This window comes from Schistocerca piceifrons, chromosome 6 (genome assembly GCF_021461385.2).
Source record: "Schistocerca piceifrons isolate TAMUIC-IGC-003096 chromosome 6, iqSchPice1.1, whole genome shotgun sequence".
NCBI classification, from domain to species: Eukaryota; Metazoa; Arthropoda; class Insecta; order Orthoptera; family Acrididae; genus Schistocerca; species Schistocerca piceifrons.
Window position 1 is genome coordinate 113063532 of NC_060143.1, and position 24857 is coordinate 113088388.

Consider the following 24857-nt stretch of genomic DNA (forward strand, 5'->3'; position numbering starts at 1 on the left):
GCAGCTTGTTCAAAAGTGTCACCAATGGGGTTTCCATTTTCGTACCTTGCCGTATCCTGGAAGTTTTATGCATGTATTTAACTCAGTACGGAGACGGTCCCCCGTCTAGTGGACGATCGTTGATCAGCCTCACTATTATCATCAGTAGCTTAAAAGGTAGGGGGTGGGTGCATCGTTGCTGCATGTCAGGCGAACATGAGAGGGAGCGATTGCTAGAATAAGTAGTGTGTAAGCCTAGGAACCGATGACCCCAGCAGTTTGGTTCTATTTGGCTTACCGCAAAAAAATAAAATAAAATAAAAAAATTCTACTTTTGAACTTCGGGAAGCCAACAGTAAGGTGATCCCATCTTGCGGAATTTGCTACCCACTCACGTTACAGATAGCTTTGTGGCTTGATACCTTACAGAAAGTACATTGTGCACATATTTTGTAAAATTTTAGTACAAAAATCAACTAACAGGAGTAAACAGGCTAAAAATGTCGCTGTACGTCTACGTCGTTGCGTTTGTACTGAAGAAGCTCATCGTTTGGTCACACGATGCTTTATGACCCCGTTCTAGCCCATCCCATCATAGAAAAGCTCATTTCGTCAGTGGCAACTGAACGAGTCTTACCTGCGTCAGTGAACTTAAATAAACGAAGTTCCTTGTACTAGTTGAGGATGAACCACAAAATTATCTAAGTTGCACATTCTTATCAAAACGAAAACGAAGTCTTTCTCCACAGTATTTAGTGATGTGTCAAATATATATAAAAATCTCTTCGCTGTTGTGAATAGTCTCGCAATAGATAAAAACATTCTCGTGATAGTCTGCTGAAGTCAAATAATGCCGGTACTGAATCCAAAGGAATTTGGCAGAAAATATTGTTTTTCTGCTATGCTACCGTAGATTTTCTTGTAACTGTCGTAACACCTGAATGTTTCCTTCTACAGTAAATTCTATGATTAACAGTTTATTAGGCACGATATTTATATAACCACACTCGTCCCACATTTCAAAGAAAGGTTAGATATCAACTTCCTGTCACTACCCAACTCGTTGGCTTAAAAACTCAGCTGGACAAAGATGGAGAACAAATCGGACGTGCTCTTGGCCAAGGAAGCTGTATACACCAAGGACCGTACCACGAATATAACGGAAGGAAGATCACAAATTAGTGAAAATTAATAAATATAAACTGAAAGGGAATTACAACAAAAATATTTTCGTATCTGACAAATATGGTATGATTTCTGTCTGTATCTCTCTTATCTACGGACACAAAGATAATTTTATGCAAATTTTGTCACTCATTAATTCAACAACTTATTAGCTAAAGAAAATAGCTTCTAATTTAAGAAAGTATCCTTCATTTTATTGGTTGTACTATTGAATTGAAATGTTGACACTATGGCCAATAGTTATGTATTTCGGGGATGATGTAAGCTCTACAATGATCGCTTTTCACAATCAGTTTTAGGTCATCCTTTGTAATATTTCATTTTTGTGGATTACTAACCTCAGTGACGACAAACACTTCCATTATTGCAAGATTAACTTTCAGTCTTTAGTGGATTACGGCTCCTGTGACATTTACAAACTAATGAAATATTCTATCTACTGTATCTCTATTTCCCTGAGACGACTATTGCTAAAAGCGTTTACAGTCTATTTTTCACAATGCGTCTAGCGCCAGCTCCCAGAAACGAAAACATACTCTGTAACCTGAGAAACAATTTTACTGGAGTAGCATTACGAGAAACCTGCTCGCACTCCTAAAGTAACTTTGCGGTCAACGAAGGTCTTGCCATGTTATTATGGGTGTGGCTCGCCTACTTTTTACGTCATAATTACTGTATTTACACAACAAGGAAAACGCGAATGTACAAAATAAGCAGGGACAAAGGTACATGTCTAGAAAATAGCTACGTCGGTCGAGTATAAGAGGGAGCGATGCTGTACTAAAAAGTACAGTATAGCTGCACAGCCAAAAGTGTCACATAACTACCAAAACAAATTAAGAAAGCTACTGGATGTGTCAGCCGTCTTGCAATTATGAAGGTATATATGGGCATCTGACGACGACGACATACCATCGAAACATTAAGACAGTGCCATTCGCGTTCGGTACGAACAAAGACATATCTAGAATTTATAAATCATATATCTTTCAACTAGCTGGGTACTCTTCAGTGGGTACTTGTTTATCTATCGATTACTGGCATGTAAAATGCTTGTAAGGTAACAAGCGGTGGCATTGAGTAGATTTCAAATGGTTCAAATGGCTCTGAGCACTATGGGACTCAACTGCTGAGGTCATTAGTCCCCTAGAACTTAGAACTAGTTAAACCTAACTAACCTAAGGACATCACAAACATCCATGCCCGAGGCAGGATTCGAACTTGCGACCGTAGCGATCTTGCGGTTCCAGACTGCAGCGCCTTTAACCGCACGGCCACTTCGGCCGGCTGAGTAGATTTCTTCATATCACAGCTTGTCATTCGCGAGGATTCCTTGATGGCCGTAATTTACCAGAGAATGATTGGTTTCACACGATTATTAGAAGGCCTTGCCTTTCGTTATCGTTCTAACAGTGTATGTTTGTCCGGCTGCTTGCTGTAGTTGGATAAACACATAGCAAAATAACGTAATTATTTGACACTCAACAATAGCGATCGGACAATCCAATACAGGGATCAACAAAGTGTTTGATTCTTCTTGCGTTACAATCCAGCTGAGGGCAAAGTTGAAGTCACTAAATTAGCTTTACGCTTTCTGCAACACTCTTTCACTCATTAGTCCGCTCCTTCCTCATTTCTACAGCCCATTCTCTTCCCTGCTCTGTTGGAACTGTCTTCGAAATTTTACTTTTTCATACTAGTGCTTTTGTGTCATTATTTCTTCTTCTAGGTCTCCGTGCACTTTTTCAGAATGAACATTTTTTATGTAAGTCTGTTAGGATTCATTCTATGGATATGACCATAGAACAGAACTCTTCTTACACTAAACGGGGTTCTATCCGCTTTTCCACATTCCTTCAGGCAAATACAGAGCTGGTTACCATTTGATGATTTGTCCCTCCACAAGATCTGCAGTGTTTCGAAGTGCAAATATGATTGAAGGGAGTTGTTTTAGGAGTTCAGAAATGGCGTTTCCCTCCCATTTAAATTCTCATCACTACGAAAGCCAAAAATTTTGAAGTTTTCACCCTTCTCATTGCTTCCTCACCAGATTTATGATCAGTGTAGCACCTCTGGAGGTGTAAAACTGAATATGTCGTGTCTTTTTTAAAACTGAAAGAGATCATTTGCAGAAAATCAATCAACAACAATTTTAAGAACATTATTTACCGTACATGGTTGGATTGATTACAGTGCTTGTGCCATCTACGAAAAGAAGTAATTTAAATACAAGGGCGGTCAGAAATAGAAAAGTTTGTAAGGGTGTTGCAGGGTAGGTTGTGCTAGGAAATAATAGTTAAGAAAAAAAGTCGATGCACTGCGCCGTTTCCTAGTTAACTAGCACTGAAGTTGGGTATCAGACCGTTGCGCCCGCAATTTAAAGCGGTCCGCCAGATAGCGTAGATGATGGCGCACGAGGCTGCTCAGCGTTTGGCTCAGGTTGGTGCCTTACTGAGGTCCGAAGTCCAATTATTGCATTGCTCTCTTTTTTGGTTTTACGAAACTAAAAGAATACCTTTGGCGACACCGTCTCTGGCGGGTCCCATGAATCTGCGGGCAACGGTGTGATTGGCTAACTTCGGAAACGGTGCAAAATACTTTTTTTTTCTTAGCAATTATTTTTGAATTCAACATAACCCGCAACAACCTTACAAGCTTTTCAGATTGTTTCTGACCACCCTGTATGACTAACGCTAGTGGACCTGGAATAGAACTTTGTGGAACACCACAAGTGACTTGTCCCCGGTTACAACTACACTACTGGCCATAAAAACTGCTACACCAAGAAGAAATGCAGATGATCAACGGGTGTTCATTGGATAGATATATTATACTAGAACTGACATGTTATTACATTTTCCCGCAGTTTGGGTGTATAGATCCTGAGAAATCATTATTCAGAACAGCCACCTCTGGCCGTAATAACAGCCTTGATAAGCGTTGGCATTGAGTCAAACAGAGCTTGGATAGCGTGTACAGGTACAGCTGCCCATGCTGCTTCAACACGATACCACAGTTCATCAAGAGTAGTGACTGGCGTATTGTGACGAGACAGTTGCTCGGCCCACCATTGACCAGACGTTTTCAATTGGTGAGAGATCTGGAGACTGTGCTGGCCAGGGCAGCAGTCGAACATTTTCTGTATCCAGAAAGGCCCGTACAGGACCTGCAACATGCGGTCGTGCATTATCCTGCAGGGATCGAATAAAGGGTAGAGCCACGGGTCGTAAAACATCTGAAATGTAATGTCCTCTACATCTACATCTACATTGACACTCCGCAAGCCACCCAACGGTGTGTGGCGGAGGGCACTTTACGTGCCACTGTCATTACCTCCCTTTCCTGTTCCAGTCGCGTATGGTTCGCGGGAAGAACGACTGTCTGAAAGCCTCCGTGCGCGCTCTAATCTCTCTAATTTTACATTCGTGATCTCCTCGGGAAGTATAAGTAGGGGGAAGCAATATATTCGATACCTCATCCAGAAACGCACCCTCTCGAAACCTGGCGAGCAAGCTACACCGCGATGCAGAGCGCCTCTCTTGCAGAGTCTGCCACTTGAGTTTATTAAACATCTCCGTAACGCTATCACGGTTACCAAATAACCCAGTGACGAAACGCGCCGCTCTTCTTTGGATCTTCTCTATCTCCTCCGTCAACCCGACCTGGTACGGATCCCACACTGATGAGCAATACTCAAGTATAGGTCGAACGAGTGTTTTGTAAGCCACCTCCTTTGTTGATGGACTACATTTTCTAAGCACTCTCCCAATGAATCTCAACCTGGTACCCGCCTTACCAACAATTAGTTTTATATGATCATTCCACTTCAAATCGTTCCGTACGCATACTCCCAGATATTTTACAGAAGTAACTGCTACCAGTGTTTGTTCCGCTATCACATAATCATACAATAAAGGATCCTTCTTTCTATGTATTCGCAATACATTACATTTGTCTATGTTAAGGGTCAGTTGCCACTCCCTGCACCAAGTGCCTATCCGCTGCAGATCTTCCTGTATTTCGCTACAATTTTCTAATGCAGCAACTTCTCTGTATACTACAGCATCATCCGCGAAAAGCCGCATGGAACTTCCGACACTATCTACTAAGTCATTTATATATATTGTGAAAAGCAATGGTCCCATAACACTCCCCTGTGGCACGCCAGAGGTTACTTTAACGTCTGTAGACGTCTCTCCATTGATAACAACATGCTGTGTTCTGTTTGCTAAAAACTCTTCAATCCAGCCACACAGCTGGTCTGATATTCCGTAGGCTCTTACTTTGTTTATCAGGCGACAGTGCGGAACTGTATCGAACGCCTTCCGGAAGTCAAGAAAAATAGCATCTACCTGGGAGCCTGTATCTAATATTTTCTGGGTCTCATGAACAAATAAGGCGAGTTGGGTCTCACACGATCGCTGTTTCCGGAATCCATGTTGATTCCTACATAGTAGATTCTGGGTTTCCAGAAATGACATGATACGCGAGCAAAAAACATGTTCTAAAATTCTACAAGAGATCGACGTAAGAGATATAGGTCTATAGTTTTGCGCATCTGCTCGACGACCCTTCTTGAAGACTGGGACTATCTGTGCTCTTTTCCAATCATTTGGAACCCTCCGTTCCTCTAGAGACTTGCGGTACACGGCTGTTAGAAGGGGGGCTAGTTCTTTCGCGTACTCTGTGTAGAATCGAATTGGTATCCCGTCAGGTCCAGTGGACTTTCCTCTATTGAGTGATTCCAGTTGCTTTTCTATTCCTTGGACACTTATTTCGATGTCAGCCATTTTTTCGTTTGTGCGAGGATTTAGAGAAGGAACTGCAGTGCGGTCTTCCTCTGTGAAACAGCTTTGGAAAAAGGTGTTTAGTATTTCAGCTTTACGCGAGTCATCCTCTGTTTCAATGCCATCATCATCCCGTAGTGTCTGGATATGCTGTTTCGAGCCACTTACTGATTTAACGTAAGACCAGAACTTCCTAGGATTTTCTGTCAAGTCGGTACATAGAATTTTACTTTCGAATTCAATGAACGCTTCACGCATAGCCCTCCTTACACTAACTTTGACATCGTTTAGCTTCTGTTTGTCTGAGAGGTTTTGGCTGCGTTTAAACTTGGAGTGGAGCTCTCTTTGCTTTCGCAGTAGTTTCCTAACTTTGTTGTTGTACCACGGTGGGTTTTTCCCGTCCCTCACAGTTTTACTCGGCACGTACCTGTCTAAAACGCATTTTACGATTGCCTTGAACTTTTTCCATAAACACTCAACATTGTCAGTGTCGGAACAGAAATTTTCGTTTTGATCTGTTAGGTAGTCTGAAATCTGCCTTCTATTACTCTTGCTAAACAGATAAACCTTCCTCCCTTTTTTTATATTCCTATTAACTTCCATATTCAGGGATGCTGCAACGGCCTTATGATCACTGATTCCCTGCTCTGTACATACAGATTCGAAAAGTTCGGGTCTGTTTGTTATCAGTAGGTCCAATATGTTATCTCCACGAGTCGGTTCTCTGTTTAATTGCTCGAGGTAATTTTCGGATAGTGCACTCAGTATAATGTCACTCGATGCTCTGTCCCTACCACCCGTCCTAAACATCTGAGTGTCCCAGTCTATATCTGGTAAATTGAAATCTCCACCTAAGACTATAACATGCTGAGAAAATTTATGTGAAATGTATTCCAAATTTTCTCTCAGTTGTTCTGCCACTAATGCTGCTGAGTCGGGAGGTCGGTAAAAGGAGCCAATTATAAACCTAGTTCGGTTGTTTAGTGTAACCTCCACCCATAATAATTCACAGGAACTATCCACTTCTACTTCACTACAGGATAAACTACTACTAACAGCGATGAACACTCCACCACCGGTTGCATGCAATCTATCCTTTCTAAACACCGTCTGTACCTTTGTAAAAATTTCGGCAGAATTTATCTCTGGCTTAAGCCAGCTTTCTGTACCTATAACGATTTCAGCTTCGGTGCTTTCTATCAGCGCTTGAAGTTCCGGTACTTTACCAACGCAGCTTCGACAGTTGACAATTAGAATACCGATTGCTGCTTGTTCCCCGCATGTCCTGACTTTGCCCCGCACCCGTTGAGGCTGTTGCCCTTTCTGTACTTGCCCAAGGCCATCTAACCTAAAAAACCGCCCAGCCCACGCCACACAACCCCTGCTACCCGTGTAGCCGCTTGTTGCGTGTAGTGGACTCCTGACCTATCCAGCGGAACCCGAAACCCCACCACCCTATGGCGCAAGTCGAGGAATCTGCAGCCCACACGGTCGCAGAACCGTCTCAGCCTCTGATTCAGACCCTCCACTCGGCTCTGTACCAAAGGTCCGCAGTCAGTCCTGTCGACGATGCTGCAGATGGTGAGCTCTGCTTTCATCCCGGTAGCGAGACTAGCAGCCTTCACCAAATCAGATAGCCGCCGGAAGCCAGAGAGGATTTCCTCCGATCCATAGCGACACACATCATTGGTGCCGACATGAGCGACCACCTGCAGATGGGTGCACCCTGTACCCTTCATGGCATCCGGAAGGACCCTTTCCACATCTGGAATGACTCCCCCCGGTATGCACACGGAGTGCACATTGGTTTTCTTCCCCTCTCTTGCTGCCATTTCCCTAAGGGGCCCCATTACGCGCCTGACGTTGGAGCTCCCAACTACCAGTAAGCCCACCCTCTGCGACTGCCCGGATCTTGCAGACTGAGGGGCAACCTCTGGAACAGGACAAGCAGCCATGTCAGGCCGAAGATCAGTATCAGCCTGAGACAGAGCCTGAAACCGGTTCGTCAGACAAACTGGAGAGGCTTTCCGTTCAGCCCTCCGGAATGTCTTTCGCCCCCTGCCACACCTTGAAACGACCTCCCACTCTACCACAGGTGAGGGATCAGCCTCAATGCGGGCAGTATCCCGGGCAACCACAGTCGTAGTCCGATCAGGGGATGCGTGGGACGAGCTGGCCGTCCCCGACAAACCCCCATCCCGACCCCCACAGTGATGCCCATTGGCAACAGCCTCAAGCTGTGTGACCGAAGCCAACACTGCCTGAAGCTGGGAGCGAAGGGATGCCAACTCAGCCTGCATCCGAACACAGCAGTTGCAGTCCCTATCCATACTAAGAACTGTTTTGCTAAGAACGTGTGAACTAATCTACAGAGAGCGCAACCAAATCGACAAAATTTAAACGGTTATTAAAATACAAGATTGCCTAGTAAATGCAGTAATGCTGCTACTTGCGCACTGCTGACACTGCTCGGCGGCGGAAGGAGACTAAGCGAAATTACACTATTCAGGTACTAAAACACGATGCTACACTCTCAAATACTATAATACGCCCGAAATTTATGAATTAAACAATGCAAGTACCAAAAACACGCAAAGAAATTAAGAATTATACTATGTAACAAATGAGTGAGCTAGGAGTATACGACTTGCTGCTCAGCTGCTTATCCAACGGCGGCAGGAAGCACACTGACTGCGACCAACCGACACTGGCCGTTCAAAACAAAACAGTAGACAAACGACTACGCGAATTTACACTATTCAGGTACTAAAACGCGATGCTACAACTCTCAAATACTATAATACGCCCGAAATTTATGAATTACACAATGCAAGTACCAAAAACACGCAAAGAAATTAAGAATTAAACTATGTAACAAATGAGTGAGCTAGGAGTATACGACTTGCTGCTCAGCTGCTTATCCAACGGCGGCAGGGAGCACACTGACTGCGACCAACCGACACTGGCCGTTCAAAACAAAACAGTAGACAAACGACTACGCGAATTTACACTATTCAGGTACTAAAACGCGATGCTACAACTCTCAAATACTATAATACGCCCGAAATTTATGAATTACACAATGCAAGTACCAAAAACACGCAAAGAAATTAAGAATTAAACTATGTAACAAATGAGTGAGCTAGGAGTATACGACTTGCTGCTCAGCTGCTTATCCAACGGCGGCAGGGAGCACACCTCTGTTCAAAGTGCCGTCAATGCGAACAAGAGGTGACTGAGACGTGTAACCTATAGCACCCCATACCATCACGCCAGGTGATACGCCAGTATGGCGATGACGAATACACACATCCAATGTGCGTTCACCGCGATGTCCTCCCAAAATGGCTCTGAGCACTATGGGACTTAACATCTATGGTCATCAGTCCCCTAGATCTTAGAACTACTTAAACCTAACTAACCTAAGGACAGCACACAACACCCAGTCATCACGAGGCAGAGAAAATCCCTGACCCCGCCGGGAACGACCACGAGCTGCGGACACCGCGATGTTGCCAAACGTGGATGCGACCATCACGATGCTGTAAACTGAACCTGGATTCATCCGAAAAAACTACGTTTTGCCATTCGTGCACCCAGGTTCGTCGTTGAGTACACCATCGCAGGCGCTCCTGTCTATGATGCAGCGTTAAGGGTAACCGCAGCCATGATCTCCGAGCTGATAGTCCATGCTGCTGCAAACGTCGTCGAACTGTTCGTGCAGATGGTTGTTGTCTTGCAAACGTCCCCATCCGTTGACTCAGGGGTCGAGACGTGGCTGCACGATCCGTTACAGCCATGCAGATAAGATACCTGTCATCTCGACTGCTAGTGATACGAGGCCGTCGGGATCCAGCACGGCGCTTCGTATTACCCTCCCGAACCCACCGGTTGCATATTCTGCTAACAGTCGTTGGATATCGACCAACGCGGTTGGAAACTTTCCTCATGTCAGCACGTTATAGGTGTCGGCACCGGCGCCAACCTTGTGTGAATGCTCTGAAAAGCTAATCATTTGCATATCACAGCATCTTCTTCCTGTCGGTTAAATTTCGCGTCTGTAGCACGTCATCTTCGTGGTGTAGCAATTTTAATGGCCAGTAGTGTAGGTGAGTGAGAGACTGCTGGAGCGTGAGTGAGTGTGGGCGGTGCTGACACTGTGCGCGTGCTCTGTGTCGGTTGCAGTGCCCGAGTACGAGGTGGTGCGCGTGTGGAAGCGGCCGCTGCCCGCCCCCGCGGCCGGCGCCGGCGAGCACCGCGTGCTGCTCGCGGCGTTCGGCCGCCCGCTGCGGCTGCACCTGCGGCCGCACTCCGGTCTGCTGAGCGCGGGCCGGCTGCGCGTCTGGGAGGCCACCGCCGGCAACGGGTCCGCCGACGTCACCTACACCGAGCTGCCGCAGGTAAACACACGCCGCGCCGCGCCAGCTGCCGCCACAGTCACTTCTTAAGTAATAGAACCCAGTACGTTGTCTTCGATGTTGAGTGTTCATCGGAGGTGAGGGTATCATCTGGAGTGCCCCAGGGAAGCAGTAATAGAGCCCAGTACGTTGTCCTCGATGGTGAGTGTTCATCGGAGGTGAGGCTATTATCTGAAGTGCCCCAGGGAAGTTAGGTAGGTCCGCTGTTGTTTTCTATCTACATAAATGATCTTGTGGATAGGGTGGATAGCAATGTGCGGCTGTTTGCTAATGATGCTGTGGTGTACGGGAAGGTATCGTCGTTGAGTGACTGTAGGAGGATACAAGATGACTTGGACAGGATTTGTGATTGGTGTAAAGAATGGCAGCTAACTCTAAATATAGATAAATGTAAATTAATGCAGATGAATAGGAAAAAGAATCCTGTAATGTTTGAATACTCCGTTAGTAGTGTAGCGCTTGACACAGTCACGTCGATTAAATATTTGCGCGTAACATTGCAGAGCGATATGAAGTGGGACAAGCATGTAATGGCAGTTGTGGGGAAGGCGGATAGTCGTCTTCGGTTCATTGGTAGAATTTTGGGAAGATGTGGTTCATCTGCAAAGGAGACCGCTTATAAAACACTAATACGACCTGTTCTTGAGTACTGCTCCCTATCAGGTCGGATTGAGGTAGGACATAGAAGCAATTCAGACGCGGGCTGCTAGATTTGTTACTGGTAGGTTTGATCATCACGCGAGTGTTACGGAAATGCTTCAGGAACTCGGGCGGGAGTCTCTAGAGGAAAGGAGGCGTTCTTTTCGTAAATCGCTATTGAGGAAATTTAGAGAACCAGCATTTGAGGCTGACTGCAGTACAATTTTACTGCCGCCAACTTACATTTGCGGAAAGACTACAAAGATAAGATAAAAGAAATTATGGCTCGTACAGAGGCATATAGGCAGTCATTTTTCCCTCGTTCTGTTTGGGAGTGGAACAGGGAGAGAAGACGCTAGTTGTGGTACGAGGTACCCTCCGCCACGCACCGTATGGTGGATTGCGTAGTAGGTATGTAAATGTAGATGCAGTCTAACATTAGCGCTAAACGCAAATTGAGAATCGTGTAGCACGCGTGACGTGACACGATTAGGCGCGACCCGCACATGTTGAGACGCGTATGACGGGTGTGCCCTATGGTAGGAGGAGCCCGCACGTGTCAGGGTCCAGTTACTGATCAAGTCCTTGCCAAACTGACGATGTGTGATTCACGAATTTAACAATTACTATTGTTGGACTTGAGTTCAGAATCAGATACGGATACTAATGCTAAAAGACGAAGCGTTCCTTTATTCATTAATGAATAAAAAAATTCAAATCATCAAATACATAATTTTTTTAAAGAAAAAGTAGTAGACAATTTCAGACTACGACTAGAATGAGTGATACTATTTCACAAATTACTTCAGAATGACTGTTGTTGTTGTTGAGGTCTTCACTCCTGAGACTGGTTTGATGTAGCTCTCCATGCTACTCTATCCTGTACAAGCTTCTTCATCTCCCAGTACTAACTGCAGCCTACATCCTTCTGAATCTGTTAGTGTATTCATCTCTTGGTCTCCCATTACGATTTTTACCCTCCACGCTACCCTCCAATACCACATTGGTGATCCCTTGATGACTCAGAACATGTCTTACCAACCGATCCCTTCTTCTGGTCAAGTTGTGCCACAAACTTCTCTTCTCCCCAGTTCTATTCAATACCTCCTTATTAGTTATGTGATCTACCCATATAATCTTCAGCATTCTTCTGTAGCACCACATTTCGAAATCTTCTATTCTCTTCTTGTCTAAACTATTTATCGTCCATGTTTCACTTCCATACATGGCAACACTCCATACAAATACTTTCAGAAATGACTTCCTGACACTTAAATCTATACTCGATGTTAACAAATTTCTCTTCTTCAGAAACGCTTTCCTTGCCATTGCCAGTCTACATTTTATATCCTCTCTACTTCGACCATCATCAGTTATTTTGCTCCCCAAATAGCAAAACTCCTTTACTACTTTAAGTGTCTCATTTCCTAATCTAATTCCCTCAGCATCACCCAACTTAATTCGACTACATTCCATTATCCTCGTTTTGCTTTTGTTGATGTTCATCTTATATCCTCCTTTCAAGACACTGTCCATTCCGTTCAGCTGCTCTTCCAAGTCCTTTGCTGTCTCTGGCAGAATTACAATGTCATCGGCGAACCTCAAAGTTTTTATTTCTTCTCCATGGATTTTAATACCTACTCCGAATTTTTCTTTTCTTTCCTTTACTGCTTGCTCAATATACAGATTGAATAACATCGTGGAGAGGCTACAACTCTGTCTCACTCCCTTCCCAACCACTGCTTCCCTTTCACGCCCCTCGACTCTTATAACTGCCATCTGGTTTCTGTACAAATTGTAACTAGCCTTTCGCTCCCTGTATTTTACTCCTGCCACCTTCAGAATTTGAAAGAGAGTATTCCTGGCAACATTGTGAAAAGCTTTCTCTAAGTCTACAAATGCTAGAATCTTAGGTTTGCCTTTCCTTAATCTTTCTTCTAAGATATGTCGTAAGGTCAGTATTGCCTCACGTGTTTCAACATTTCCACAGAATCCAAACTGATCTTCCCCGAGGTCGGCTTCTACCAGTTTTTCCAGTCGTCTGTAAAGAATTCGCGTTAGTATTTTGGAGCTGTGACTAAAAACCGATTTTCTGTATTAAATGGGGTCATACATCACACCATTGATTCAAATTGATGCAATGCACAGGAACAGGTGCAACTGAACAAAAACTGGCCGTATTTTCGAGGTAGCTGATGAACACTGACATTTATTTTCTTTATTTAAGAAATTATGAAATGTTGCAGCCATGCACTTAGGAATTTTATTTTCAACCCACCGACGCAAAACGTATCACAGAACTCCCTGCGTTCACTCACTGATTCTATTAACTTTCTTCTACCATTGTGGAAAGTAAACTATTGGTCCAGTGCACAACATGTTGGTCTGTGTGTCGTCAGTAGCTGAGAATAATGCACGTGACGGGAATGCGACTGTGTCTTTGGGGAAGAGTTCGCATCGTTCGAAAAACATTGTCATGAAAGTGGATCTCCCTTTGTCAGCAATACATTCAACAAATTACATATATCAAATGACCACGCTCTTCCAAGGAACTCATACTTTCGGAATAATACCGACCACTTCATCATTTGTGTAGCCTGTTGCATAATTAGTTTATTAATGCTGATACTGTTATACAACCACTGATATCTGAAATGCTTTTTTTCGTCACGACAAAAAAATGGTTCAAATGGTTCTGAGCACTATGCGACTGAGGTCATCAGTCGCCTAGAACTTAGAAGTAATTAAAACTAACTAACCTAAGGACATCACACACATCCATGCCCGAGGCAGGATTCGAACCTGCGACCGTAGCGGTCGCCCGGCTCCAGACTGTAGCGCCTAGAACCGCACGGCCACTCAAGCGGCTCGTCACGACAAGCCTATTAAAAAACATTGCCGTTCATGGAGGTTTCTCGACTGTTTTTAGCTTGCAGTGGAAATGTGAAGTCCACATGTATGTAATATAATGTCTCTTATTAGATCCATGTCCAAGTAATCGCAGTGAAACATGTATGCTTTAAATCTTGGACACTTTTGACCAGGAAAATAAACGGATCACACCTGTGGAAGTAAATTGTTTTCAGATTTCTGTAACAGCACGTACAGCACGTAGCTAACCTTGTTTCATTTTCCTGCCTTGCTTCTCAATCACATGATTTTATAATATTCCTTATTTCCGAATTCACTACGCTAACGATGAGTGGGCTGTTCCTTCTTGCTGTCTGAAAACATTGTGGAGCTAGAAGATACAATCACTTTGGCTAATGGCTCACCGGTTAGCGAACTGTTCATTGGCTCACCGGTTAGCGAACTGTTCATTGTTCTTGAGAAAAGAAAGAAACAAAAGAAGAAAGCTACACAGATATAAATAACTGAAAAGTATACACGGAACACTACTCAATGACAATAAAATTCTGTACATAATAACGCTATATTTTTCGGATAGCCAATAATACTGCTGCGCATATGCGCCGTGCTGAAGTGAGCATGTGGCAGGACTGCTTTTCCCGCGCCCCGCCTCGCATCTCTCGCGCGGCGCGGCAAAACTGTGCCACAGCCACCAACGTCGCGCAACCTGGCGCTGGCGTGAGTCGCGTCCCCGTCGCGACGCGTCTCTATTTGTGCGGTCCCATTTGAACCTGTCAAGTTACAGAAACGTGCGCTGTCCTGCCCGCGCCACACACGCTATACGCGTCTCAATTTGCAACACTAACTGCTGTAAAACTCCATCTTCAGTATATCATATAATTATCGACCGCTTTTATAAATTTAAAATGCTGTCATAGCCCACACACTAAGAGATTCACTCTTGCGTTAAAATTTTAACACAGTAAGTCAAGTACTTATGTCAGGAAGTCAGTACATTGTTGAGGCAGCGTACTCACGGCACGTAACTGACCCACACTATCTTCATCTAGTTCATTTCATCTAGTTTGAGAATGAAAGCACTTAGTGACTTGCAACACACTTTACACATAATTTCAAACTTTTTCGAAACTTTTTTTCACTGAAGCCACCCGTAAAATGATGAAAGGAGAAAAGTTTATCGCTTACTACGTTTTCACTGTTCATTCAGTACAACTCCAGCAGCAGGCATGACGTTTTCATTTCTTTGTTGTTTACTACTAACTATTCCCAGTTCTGGCTCTGACTTTTCGATTACTCCATCGATAAACATCCTGAAACAAATAAAACTAACATAATTAGGTTCAAATTATTCAAATGGCTATGAGCACTATGGGACTGAACATCTGTGGGCATCAGTCCCCTAGAACTTGGAACTACTTAAACCTAACTAATCTAAGGACATCACACACATCCATGCCCTGGGCCGGATTCGAACCTGCGACCGCAGCGGTCGCGCGGTTCCCTGCTGAAGCGCCTAGAACCGCTCGGCCACAGCGGCCGGCTCCGGCTAACATAATTAGGGTTCTGATCTTCAACCATCAAGGTTTTACAGGCTTGAAGTCAAACGATTCACACATTATCTCATTTGTGAAGTAATCACACGTCTGAAGCTGTTTATGCATGGAAGTTAGATTCTTTACAGAATCGGTGAGTGGGGTTTACTGAGATCCGACCACTGTATTGGGATACTATCAGGTCAATGCAGCACTCTACCTTGTTACTAACGTCTCCTGACGATAATCTCCACTACAAAAAAAGATAGCAGATAACCCCAAGATTTCTCAATACTTCCAGAGTCATCATAAACAGAATACAAAAAGTCCTCGACACACACCTGCGACACTTACACAGCACACACTACCAACATAGTTTCGTAAGTTATCTGGGTGCCAAGAGATCTAAACAGCGTTCTTTAAAACAAAAACATCCTGTTTCAGCATAAAAACGTTTGCAGCACACGCCATAGGCCGTTTAAATCTGTTTCTTGAACTCAACCAGTAGAAGTGATTTCCTAAGCTGTACAGTATCTCGCATGGTACGGGAACTAGCATTTGACACTAAACAATAAATAGTGTGAGGTCCTCCGGGTGAGTACTAAAAAGTTCCGTTACATTTCGGTTGCACGACAAATAATACAAATTTAGAGGTTGTAGATTCAACTAAGTACTTAGTGATTACAGTTATAAACAACTCGGACTGGAATCATCGTTCCATTTCACGTCGCTTTGCAAAGTTACGACCAGATATTTAATAGACGTGACTGTGTGAAGCAGCACACCACCCCACTAATACCACATTCGAGCATTACAGAATTCTTTTTCCCTCTAATCTGCATTTTCTTGCGTTTTTCTACATTTAGAGCTAGTTGCCATTCATCACACCAAATAGAAATACTGTGTAAATCATCTTGTATATTGCGGTAGTCACTCAAAGACGGCACTTCCCGTACACTACAGCGTCATCAGCATTCTCTCTCACCCTGTCCGTCACATCAATTACGTACGTAGAGAATAAGAGGGTCCTATCCCATTTCCCTGGAACATTCTTGACGATACCTTTTTCTCTGGCCGTGCAGGACAGCGTACTGAATTCTACTGCTTAAGAATTCTTTGAGCCACTGACATTTCTAGGAACGTATTACGTATGTTCGGACCTTCATTAACAGTCTTCAATTGGGCAGTGTGACCCGCCAGGGTAGCCGAGCGCGCTAACGCTCTGCTTCCTGGACTCGGGTAGGCGCGCCGGTCCCAGATCGAATCCGCCCGGCAGTTTAATGACGGCGGCCTGTGTGCCGGCCAGCCTGGATGTGGTTTTTAGGCGGTTTTTCACATCTCCCTAGGTGAATACCGGGCTGGTCCCCGCATCCCGCCTCAGTTCCACGGCTCGCAGACATTTGAACACTTTCGCACTTTTCCATGGATTACACTAGTTGCTGACATTTGGGGTACTCTAATTCCGTCCTGGGGGGTAGGGGGGGGGCGGCAGCAAGGGCATCTGGCCACCCCTTAAACTAACATTGCCAACGTATTACGTATGTTCGGACCTTCATTAACAGTCTTCAATTGGGCAGTGTGACCCGCCAGGGTAGCCAAGCGCGCTAAATCCGATTAACCATGCCGACCCTCCCTCACTGCAGGAAAAGGCACAAGCGAAAGGAAGAAAGAAAGTGGGGCAGTGTCCCAAACGCTTTCCGGAAGTCCATGAGTAAGGAACCTGCGCGTTGCCCTTCATCCATGGTTTGCACGATATCGTCTGAGAAAAGAACAAGCTGTTACGTCCGAGCGATGTTCGACACAAGGCTCTCACACTTCGGGAAGGAAAGATGTCAGTGCGCGAGACGGATAGGGAAAACCTTCCCAATTATGCGGCTGAACCTGCCGCTCGGGGTCTCGCAGCCAACCACGCCGTACAGCTTTACTTTTTTACTTAAATAGTGACAGAAGAAAGCAGGTGTTGAAAGATGTGAAAATTACCGAACTATCAGTTTAATAAGTCACGGCTGCAAAATACTAACGCGAATTCTTTAAGGAGGAATGGAAAAACTGGTAGAACCGACCTCGGGGAAGATCAGTTTGGATTCGGTAAAAATATTGGAACACGTGAGGCAATACTGACACTACGACATATCTTAGAAGATAGATTAAGGAAAGGCAAACCTACGGTTCTAGTATTTGTAGACTTAGAGAAAGCTTTTCACAATGCTGCCAGGAATACTCTCTTTCAAATTCTGAAGTTGGAAGGGGTAAAATACAGGGAGCGAAAGACTATTTACAATTTGTACAGAAACCAGATGGCAGTTATAAGAGTCGAGGGGCATGAAAGGGAAGCAGTGGTTGGGAAGGGAGTGAGACAGGGTTGTAGCCTCTCCCCGATGTCATTCAATCTGTGTATATTGAGCAAGAAGTAAAGGAAACAAAAGAAAAATTTGGAGTAGGTATTAAAATCCACGGAGAAGAAATAAAAACTTTGATGTTCGCCGATGACATTGTAATTTTGTCAGAGACAGCAAAGGACTTGGAAGAGCAGTTGAACGGAATGGACAGTGCCTTGAAAGGAGGGTATAAGATGAACATCAACAAAAGCAAAACAAGGATAACGGAATGCAGTCGAATTAAGTCGGGTGATGCTGAGGGAATTAGATTAGGAAATGAGACATTTAAAGTAGTAAAGGAGTTTTGCTATTTGGGGAGCAAAATAACTGATGATGGTCGAAGTAGAGAGGATATAACATGTAGACTGGCAATGGCAGGGAAAGCGTTTCTGAAGAAGAGAAATTTGTTAACATCGAGTATAGATTTAAGTGTTAGGAAGTCGTTTCTGAAAGTATTTGTATGGAGTGTTGCCATGTATGGAAGTGAAACATGGACGATAAATAGTTTAGACAAGAAGAGAATAGAAGCTTTCTAAATGTCGTGCTACAGAAGAATTCTGAAGATTAGATGGGTAGATCACGTAACTAATGAGAAGGTATTGACTAGAATTGGGGAGAAGAGAAATTTGTGGCACAACTTGACTAGAAGAAGGGATCGGTTGGTAGGACATATTCTGAGGCATCAAGGAATCACGAATGTAGTATTGGAGGGCAGAGTGGAAGGTAAAAATCATAGAGGGAGACCAAGAGATGAATACACTAAGCAGATTCAGAAGGATGTAGGTTGCAGTAGCTACTGGGAGATGAAGAAGCCTGCACAGGATAGAGTAGCATGGAGAGCTGCATCAAACCAGTCTGTGGACTGAAGACCACAACAACAATAGTGACAGAAGCAGAAAAATCGGCATATACACCGGCTCTGTTATACGTATAATGTGTACGACATAATCAGCACGAAGCAACACGGATGTTTCCTTTCGGCGAGCCACGGTCCCATGTAGGGTGTTGCCTGCTGGGTGTCTACTGTCAGCTCCACGCCACACCGCCCAGCACCCAGCAGAGCAGAGCAGAGGAGGGCAAGAAAAGGCCGTTGCGAAAGCGGCGAGCGCGCCGCCGCGGCTTATGACACTGCCTGGCAGCGCATTGTAACGAGTTTCACTTTTGTCGCGCCGCGGCGGCAGCGGCAGATGCAACCGCCGCGTCCCACTTGCGGCCGGCGCCCGCCGCCACCTCCTCACACGAACCGTCTGTCCGACGCTTCTCAGGCCGTGCCTCACCAAAAAAGTCTTTCACTCCACTAGGAGGCTCGTGGAGGCCTCAACGACCTCTGGAGGCTTAGCTTGCTGTCAGGACACAATTTATTTTCAATTCGGATAGCTTATTAGGGTTAGCTTAGGTTTCGACCTTAGGGGAAAAGCACAACCACGTCACTCCACTTTCAGACGAGGCAAACCCTCCTAAAAACTCATCTGAGGTTGGGTGTATTGATTCCATTTTTCTTTATTTTTGTTCTTAGTGCTTTTAATACAGCTTATTTCTGCTCTGCCTTTAGTAGCTGTTGTAGATGTGCTGGCATATTCGTTATGTTGGCTGTTTACATGATTTAGTCGCTTTCCCCTGGCTCCTTGTTATTAACTACTGTTGAGATGACGTGTGCTGGGTACTGGTATTTGAATCTCGCTCTTGGCAGTTGCAATGGAGATTCTGTTAATAGCTTAGCTACTATTTCGTTGTTTATCAGTCTATCTACCCAGCATTTCTCCGCCTGCTTATTCGACCTGTCGAGTATAGTTTCGAAGTTTAGTGCCGTTTGTAGGCATTTTGTTGGCTCATATCGGAGTTTTCCAGCAGTACGCATTATTCTCTCGTCTTCTGACATCATCAATGCTACTCGTGCTTCGTGACTTATGCACGTCTGCGCAGTATAATCCAGGATAGGCGTCACGAACGTTTTGTATATGTGCATCCTCACTGGTGTAGCTCCTCCTCCTCCTCCTCCTCCTCCTCCTCCCTCCCTCCCTCCCTCCCCCCCCATTCAATGTTGTATTAGTATGATTTTGGCTATTTTGTTGTTTGCGGCCGCAATTTTACATTTGGTGTTACCTATTTTGCCACGTTTTGGGCCCTTACACTCTCTCTCCATAAACTGGCTGCTCCGTTTTGTTTCTTGGTGGGTTTATACTGGAACAGATTTCAGAGTACAGTGACGGTTATTTGTGACTTTGGTCGATTTGGGCGTATGCGCCACTTTTCCATCCGTTGTTGTACGGTGGCTATGTGCTGATTCATTACGATGGCGTCAGTTGTTGGGCATGATACCAGAATCCGGTGTGGTCGGCATACAGGGCCATCTCGTTGTTGAGTCATGTTGGTATTGATACGTCGGCTGTATACACGGTGAATATTAATAAAACCGGCAAACAACAGGGACGGATTCCTGACTGAAAATGGAGGAAAAAACGTCCTATGAACATGTGTCCGGATATGCTTCGTTGCCATGGTAGATGGCCCTGACGAATGAAAGTGCCTCTGACCAAGTGCCATGTCTTCCTAGTGGTACTGCAGGCTGTGTGATTGACGCGGCATACTGTAAGCAAGAGAATGGTACAGTATTCATGTGGGGAACAAGCCAAGATGGTGTCTGTGAAGGGCCAAGCTAGATGGAAACGGTCGAGAGGCAGCACGGCTATAACAAAACAAGTACCCTCACAGACACCAAGCACATCACACAACATTTCAAGCCTTTTTCGGGGGTCCTTTCAGACAGACGAATTTGCAGGGAGGCGGCGGACTGTCCGTACACAAGGTTTGGAGCTGCTATAAAATGGCCTTTGATCGAAACCAGTGACTTTGACAGTTCTTATAAACCTTAGCTTTAATGCTAAGGTTTATAAGAACTGTGAAAGACAACTTAAAAAAATATTGCCTCATAATTGAAAATTTAACACATGTTTCCATCTTCATTCATGTAGAAGATAAAGGGGTTCAACAATAATATGGAAACACCGCCAGAAACACGTGTATGAACACAAATGCAGATGTTAGGCAAGTCTGCAGATCGCGTTGTTGCATTTGACCACGAACGGCACCTGTGAATATGTTCCAAGTGAAGGTCACGCTCAGTACAATGTTCCGTGTAGTTGTGAGTGCATTATGTCCGAGCTCAGTGACTTCGAACGTGGGCAAATTGCAGCTACTTGTATGGTGGGTGCTTCCGTAATCAAGATAGCGGAAGCGTTGTGGCGTTTCAAGAGGCCCTGTATCGAAGATTTATACCTCATACAAGGAAAACGGGAATAAATCTTCTGCCAACTCACAACGGGGGCGAATGTGTGTCTTGAATGAGAGTGACGCATGAGACAAAAAAAAAAATAAGAGGACGGCAGCTGCAAAAGTGACTGCACAACCGAAGGTCGCACTCGCGAACCCTGTCGGCACAAAAACAACGCGAATAGACCTCCATAAGCCGGCCGAGCTGGAATTCCAAAACATCACATCGGTGATGCTCGTGCCCGTAACAGCAACACGTGGTGCGGAAGCCATTAAAACCTGGGCTACGGAGCAACGCAAGAATGTCATTTGCTCGGATGAGTCTTGTTTTACACTGTTTCCAACTTCTGTCTGAGTTTACGTCCCAAGAGCGGTGTCGGTAATGATCTGGGCAGCGATATCCTGGTGTATCATAGACCCCCATGGCTACTTTGCAAGGTCGCATTACTGTCAGGGATCAAGCGACAATTTTGGCAGATGAGGTCAATCCCGTGGTACAGTGTTTGTTCCCCAGTGGTGATTCTGTGTTCCGAGGCTGCAGGGCCCTACTCAAACTGTTCGCATCGTCCAGGACTGGTTTTGTGACCACGAGGATGAATCGTCTCATCTCCCCGGGCCACCACGGTCAACGCTTCTCAGTGTTATTGGACCTTTACGGTCTACATTGGAGAAAAGGACGTCTGATGGCTATCCACTTTCATCATCGTTATCCGGGAGTAGACAACATTCCATTATAACTACTGACAGCCTTGGGAGAGCCAGTCCTGACAAAACTCTACCATCTGGTGAGCAAAAGCTATGACACAGGCGAAATACCCTCAGACTTCAAGAAAAATGCAATAATTCCAATCCCAAAGAAAGCAGGTGTTGACAGATGTGAAAATTACCGAACTATCAAGTTAATAAGCCACGGCTGCAAAATACTAACACGAATTCTTTACAGATGAATGGAAAAACTGGTAGAAGCCGACCTCTGGGAAGATCAGTTTGGATTCGGTAGAAATATTGGAACACGTGAGGCAATACTGATCCTACGACTTATCTTAGAAACTAGATTAAGAAAAGGCAAACCTACGTTTCTAGCATTTGTAGATTTAGAGAAAGCTTTAGACAATGTTGACTGGAATACTCCCTTTCAAATTCTAAAGGTGGCAGGGGTAAAACACAGGGAGCGAAAGGCTATTTACAATTTGTACAGAAACCAGATGGCAGTTACAAGAGTCGAGGGACATGAAAGGGAAGCAGTGGTTGGGAAGGGAGTGAGAGAGGGTTGTAGCCACTCCTCGACGTTATTCAAAAACTGGTTCAAATGGCGCTGAGCACTATGGGACTCAACTGCTGTGGTCATAAGTCCCCTAGAACTTAGAACTACTTAAACCTAACTAACCTAAGGACATCACACACATCCATGCCCGAGGCAGGATTCGAACCTGCGACCGTAGCGGCCACGCGGTTCCAGACTGTAGCGCCTAGAACCGCACGGCCACTCCGGCCAGCGACGTTATTCAATCTGTATATTGAGCAAGCAGTAAAGAAAACAAAACAAAATTTCAGAGTAGGTATTAAAATCCATGGAGAAGAAATAAAAACTTTAAGGTTCGCCGGTGACATTGTAATCCTATCAGAGACAGTAAAGGGCTTGGAAGAGCAGTTGAACGGAATGGACAGTGTCTTGACAGGAGGATATAAGTCGAACATCAACATAAGCAAAACGAGGATAATGGAATGTAGTCGAGTTAACTCGGGTGATCCTGACGGAATTAGATTAAGGAATGAGACACTTAAAGTAGTAAAGGAGTTTTGCTATTTGGGGAGCAAAATAATTGATGGTGGTCGAAGTAGAGAGGATATAAAATGTAGACTGGCAATAGCGACGAAAGCGTTTCTGAAGAAGAGAAATTTGTTAACATCGAGTATAGATTTAAGTGTCAGGAAGCCGTTTCTGAGAGTATTTCTATGGAGTGTAGCGATGCATGAAAGTGAAAAAGGGACGATAAATAGTTCGGACAAGAAGAGAATAGAAGCTTTCGAAATGTGGTGCTACAGAAGAATGCTGAAGATTATATGGGTAGATAACATAACTAATGAGGAGGTATTGAACAGAATTGGGGAGAAGAGGAGTTTGTGGCACAACTTGACTAGAAGAAGGGATCGGTTGGTAGCACAAGTTCTGCGGCATCACGGGATCACCAATTTAGTACTGGAGGGCAGCGTGGAGGGTAAAAATCGTAGAGGGAGACCAAGAGATGAATACACTAAGCAGATTAAGAAGGATGTAGGCTGCAGTACGTACTGGGAGATGAAGAAGCTTGCATAGGATAGAGTAGCATGGAGAGATGCATCAAACCAGTCTCAGGACTGAAGACCACAACAACAACAACAACAACAACAACATCCGATCTTGTCACTATTCTGCAGGAACAATGGCATAAATGTGGCTTGAAAACCGTACAGTTATTTGTCCGTTCCGAGATGACTGGAAACTGTTTTGAAAGCGAACGGGTTTCCTGCACCGTATTAGGTACGGGGACATCGGATGAATGTTTTTGGAAGACTCTACATCTATCGCTGTTTGAGTGTTGTATAGCTAAGAGTGCACAGGTGTGCAGAGTCTTTCTTCAACCGTCCCTTATGATGCGGTTATTAAGGTGACGTCAAGTTCCAGTGTTCCCCCTCCCTCCCTTCCTTCCTTCCGGCAGACACGGTGGCGTGCGGAAGTCGGGGTTCGTCAGCAGGAAGAACTCCGCGGCCAGGCTCCGCCACTTCCGCGATGCCGTGCCCCTGCCGGTCTGCGACGCCGGCGCCGGCGACGTTTTCACGCCCCGCTGCCCGCTCCGCCACCCCCGCCTCGGCTCGGCCGGGCGCCTGGCACCGCCTGCTAGCGTAAAGCACGGCCCAGCTCAGCTTTCACTGGCGCCGCTGCGCTGACGCCGCTCGCGAAACCGAACCGAACCGAAATCGAAATCGAAATCGATTTGATCAGTGCGGCACCGGCCGCCAGCCGTTTCTTCTGCCTGCAGGAAAAAGCGAGCGCCTCCTCGCCCCGGCGCGCAGCTAGGTCAGCCGCCTTCCGGGTGAAGCCACTGACCACGCTCCGGGCCGGTGACTGTCCAGCTGTCCACCACTGTAGTCTTACCTAGGGCCGAGGAGGTGCGCCAGAAACGGGCATTACGAGACGGCGACTGTGTAGCAGAACAGGCAGTTTCTTGCTGAACTGAAGATACCAACCACTCACAGTTATTCAGTCAATTTATAAACTACCACTTTCTCCTTGTACATCGCACCACGAAGATGACGTGCTACAGACGCGAAATTTAACCGACAGGAAGAAGATGCTGTGATATGCAAATGATCAGCTTTTCAGAGCATTCACACAACGTTGGCGCCGGTGGCGACACCTATAACGTGCTGACATGAGGAAAGTTTCCAACCGATTTCTCATACACAAACAGCAGTTGACCGGCGTTGTCTGGTGAAACGCTGTTGTGATGCCTCGAGTAAGGAGGAGAAATGCGTACCATCACGTTTTCGACTTCGATAAAGGTCGGATTGTAGCCTATCGCGATAGCGATTTATCGTATCGCGATATTGCTGCACGCGTTGGTCGAGATCCAATGACTGTTAGCAGAATATGGAATCGGTGGGTTCGGGAGGGTAATACGAAACGTCGTGCTGGATCCCATCGGCCTCGTATCACTAGCAGTCGAGATGACAGCCATCTTATCCGCATGGCTGTAGCGGATCGTGCAGCCCACGTCTCGAACCTTGGGTCAACAGATGAGGACGTTTGCAAGACAA

General features: G+C 45.2%; 1 protein-coding gene across 3 annotated transcripts in view; it reads left to right on the forward strand.

Moving 5' to 3' along the window:
- Positions 1 to 24857, forward strand: part of LOC124802520 (A disintegrin and metalloproteinase with thrombospondin motifs 16) — a 479986-nt gene that overhangs the window by 269648 nt on the left and 185481 nt on the right. For all 3 annotated transcript variants that reach the window (XM_047263362.1, XM_047263361.1, XM_047263363.1), the window contains exon 4: positions 10137 to 10351. In XM_047263362.1, coding sequence (XP_047119318.1) covers positions 10137 to 10351 — 215 coding nt within the window. The remainder of the gene's footprint in view (positions 1 to 10136; positions 10352 to 24857) is intronic.